The sequence below is a fragment of the Crocodylus porosus genome, unplaced genomic scaffold (genome assembly GCF_001723895.1).
Source record: "Crocodylus porosus isolate Cpor-Errol unplaced genomic scaffold, CroPor_comp1, whole genome shotgun sequence".
NCBI classification, from domain to species: domain Eukaryota; kingdom Metazoa; phylum Chordata; order Crocodylia; family Crocodylidae; genus Crocodylus; species Crocodylus porosus.
In genome coordinates this window covers 12150220-12153783 of record NW_017728911.1, presented here as the reverse complement: position 1 = coordinate 12153783, position 3564 = coordinate 12150220, and the positions used below count along the sequence as shown (strand labels likewise).

The 3564-nt window shown below is 47.1% G+C and overlaps 1 protein-coding gene across 5 annotated transcripts in view; it reads right to left on the bottom strand.

Moving 5' to 3' along the window:
• The window catches only part of APBA2 (amyloid beta precursor protein binding family A member 2), a 240618-nt gene that overhangs the window by 58272 nt on the left and 178782 nt on the right, over positions 1-3564 (bottom strand). For all 5 annotated transcript variants that reach the window (XM_019533439.1, XM_019533440.1, XM_019533442.1 and 2 more), the window contains one exon: positions 1702-1738. In XM_019533439.1, coding sequence (XP_019388984.1) covers positions 1702-1738 — 37 coding nt within the window. The remainder of the gene's footprint in view (positions 1-1701; positions 1739-3564) is intronic.

Sequence of the window (3564 nt, the reverse complement as noted above, 5' to 3'; positions counted from 1 at the left end):
CTGGGTCAGGACTGGCCACTGATGTTTACAAATGGGTCCTGGTACAAAAAAGGTTGAGAACCACTGAGCTCGAGGACAAGTTATTAGGCTGCCTACACATTAAAGGAGCCATTTGCAACTGGGGTGCTGAGAGGTGCCGTACCACCCGGTCCCTGTGTGAGGAGGTAAATGCTTTCCTCCCCTATTCAGTGAGTGACCTGCACTTGCCCTAGCCACTGCCCCAATGCTCCCAGCAGTGGGCTCTGCTGTAGGTGGCTAGATGCATGAACAGACCCATGCTTTGCAGCCTGGCTTGACCCCTCCACTCCTGCCAAACTCTTGGGGCCAGTGCGAGGGGCTGTAGGGGAGGTTACTGGCATGTGAGACCCTACAGAATCAATCTCTGCAGCAGGGGCTGCCCTTGCCCCTCAGGTACAGAGGGATGGTGGTGGGGAGGAAGTAGGGGAGGCAGACAATGTAAAGAGCAGGGCACTGCAGGGTCAGGTCCTGGCCCCATGGCTCTTACCTGGCACCATCTAGAGCAGTGGTTCTCAACCTTCTTAGCCTCAAGATTCCCCATCATATCTTTTCTAAATTTAGATTTTAGCTTAGTCATTCTCAACTGGGTGCCAAAAATTTCAGAAAAAGAGAAACACCATGTTAAATCATTGGAAGGATGGGCAGAAAACAGGGGGGAACTGTTATAATGGAAGGCATTAGTAAGCAACACCAACTTGTTCTTTGATCTACAGCAGGGGCACTATAGATCCAGGCCCCAGCACCATGTCATCTGGCTCATGGGGCTTCCCATGGACCTGAGAGGAGCCCACTGGGTCATGGCTCTATGCACTAGTTGGGGGTGCAGGATGGCATGGGGTCCAGTGCCAGGGTGCAGGGCCAGGCAGAGGCTGAGCACAGGCATGGAACCCAGCAAGTGGGACCAGGTGGGGGCAGTGCAGAGGCCCAGGGCCTGATCTCTTTACGTGGGACTGGGTGGGGGCAATATGAGGTCCCAGGGCCCCAGGATTTGATGCTAGCATGAAGGGCCAGACAGAGGCAGCTAGAGGCTGTGGAAATCAATCACAGTGCATTGGGGAGGGTGAGAGGGGGGACACACCCAAAGTCAGACAGGTCCTGATCCGTTCATGCAAGTCTGATCCTGTGGCCTGGGCTCTGATCTAGCTCATGGGACCAGCCCCGCATCACTCATCTGGCCTGTGAGGCCAAAAGGTTGAGCACCACTGATCTATAGGTAGGGATATGGCTGCAACTGTGACTCTGTTGAACAAAGGGAAGCAGCTTTCTCCAGTTCACCCTCCCCTCCCCACTGCTGGAAAGGCAGGTAAGTGCATGGGTGTGTGCAAGACACGGGGGTTTACTTGGCCCTAAATTGAAGTGGTGTTTTTAAAAAACCCACTGCTTCACTTTAAGGCCCCCGTTTTGTCTATCCACGCCCAAAAATACTAAACAGAAAGAGGGGTGCAGAACATTATTTATTATATGTATGCTTTGCTTAACTTAGGGTGAGACATTTATATGCCTTCAAGTATTGTATAGGCATGAAGATATATTCTACACTTACTTCTTATTTATCAAATTTTTCAGTTACACTGAGTTGGGTTAGATTGTCTTCTTTCTGTTTGGGTTTTTTTTAATATTTCAGAACGTTTCTTTTTGGTTTAAACCTACTGTAACATTAGAATGCAATAATTATGTACTTACCATCAACAAAACTTGGAAATGAAGACACCTTCTTTGTCTGTTAGGAGACAAAAATAATGCACCATAAAACTGTATGAACACAGCAAAATCAATTTAATGACAAAGGATAACTTGTATAATATTAAAAATATTAAAACTTCATTAATATAAAGTATAATTTTAAAACCTTTTAAATTTTAAAGTTTTGCATGCCTGCTAATTGGAAAGTATATTTCAAATCCTATAATATTGTAATAAGATAACCAAGGCCTTACAAAGAGCTTTTTCATAAATAGATCTCAAAACATTTTATGATGCAATTCAGCCTCACTGTCCATGGAGGCTGGAGACAGGGCAAATGGCAGGGAAGCAGCCTGCCCCACCCTGAACCTTGCCTCCCTGCCATTTAGCCTGTCTCCTGCCTGCGTCTCAGTTGGAGCTGGAGCTGCCACCACCGCTGCTACTGCTGTATGGCCACGGAGGACTGGAGCCATTATGTCCACTGGAGCTGGAGTCAGATCCCCAACAAATGGCAAGCAGCAAGGAAGTGGGGAGGGCTGGGTGGAACAAGGAAGACAGCCGGGGGGCAGGCAGGGGAAGCAGAGGCTGAGGGGACGGGTAATGGTGGTGGTGGTGGTGGCAGTGGCTGCAGGCCCAACTCTGACCCTGATCCCAGATTGGGGCAGGAGTTAGAGTTGAAGCAGCTGCCTGCCTGCTCCCACTTTGACTCAAATCCAAGATAAGGGGCTTTTTTTGCCCAAGTTGAATGAAGCATTCCCTTTGCAGCATCTGCTGCTTGCCAGCATGTGCAGAGATGCGACCCTTGGCAGGGAACGAGTTGCAAACAGCAGCCCACAGTGACAAAAGTTTGCTAACCCCAGGCAGTTCCCAAAGGTTTTTAGGCAGACGCAACAATGCCAACACTTAAAATATTCATGGATCATGATGGTCCTTTATCACCAAAATTTTAATCAAAAAGACTATAAAGACACACATAGTCCAGTGTGATCCATGAACTGGCTGCAGACCTTTACGAAGCACATGAACCACAGTTTGGGAACTACTGCACTAGACAGCACTGCCTATCATCCAACTTATTAATTTTGCTCGTCTGCAATCATATTTTTTAAAACCTAAACATTCTCTCCAAAGCTTTATGGAACTCTAGTGGAACAATAAACTATTTCTGTGCTGGTACAGCACTTATTACAAGCCCTGATTTTAGCTGGGGCCTCTAGGCACTACTTTAATACTACTACCTGCTGGTTATTTGACCAGCAATATCTCCCATACAGGAGTTGATTTCATTACTGATGAGCAGGGATCCCGGTTTTCTCTGACAAGAAAAAATAAACTAAATCACATATTCTCTGACAAAACTTCATAAATTCTCTGATCAAAAATCCAAAATCCGTAATTAAAATGAAAAGCCACTATATATATAGGTATCAATTGACCACAATGTTTTACTGATACATTTACAATTTTAAAGCAATTTGGAAGTCTACCAGTGGCTCAATCACTATAATAAAATAAGTCCTAAATAACTATAAATTTTGGCATTTGATTTTTGTTTTTTTATCATTGAAAACTCATAGCTCCCTCTGTCCCCTTAGCTCATGAGGCTGCAGGTCCAAGGCCCTCACTTCCAAGCTACAGCCCTCCAGGCCTGCTAGTACCCTTCACCCCCCACCTCCAGCCCTGCTGATGTCCCTTACTCCTGACCCAGAGCCCTCTAGCCCTGCCAGTGCTCTCACTTCCAATCCACAGCCCCCTGACCCTGCTGGTGGTCCCTCACTCCCAGCCTACAACCCCCTACCCCAAATCCCCTGTGTGAGAAAAGGAGTGGGTATATGGGGAAGGTGGGGGGAGGGTACAGGTGAC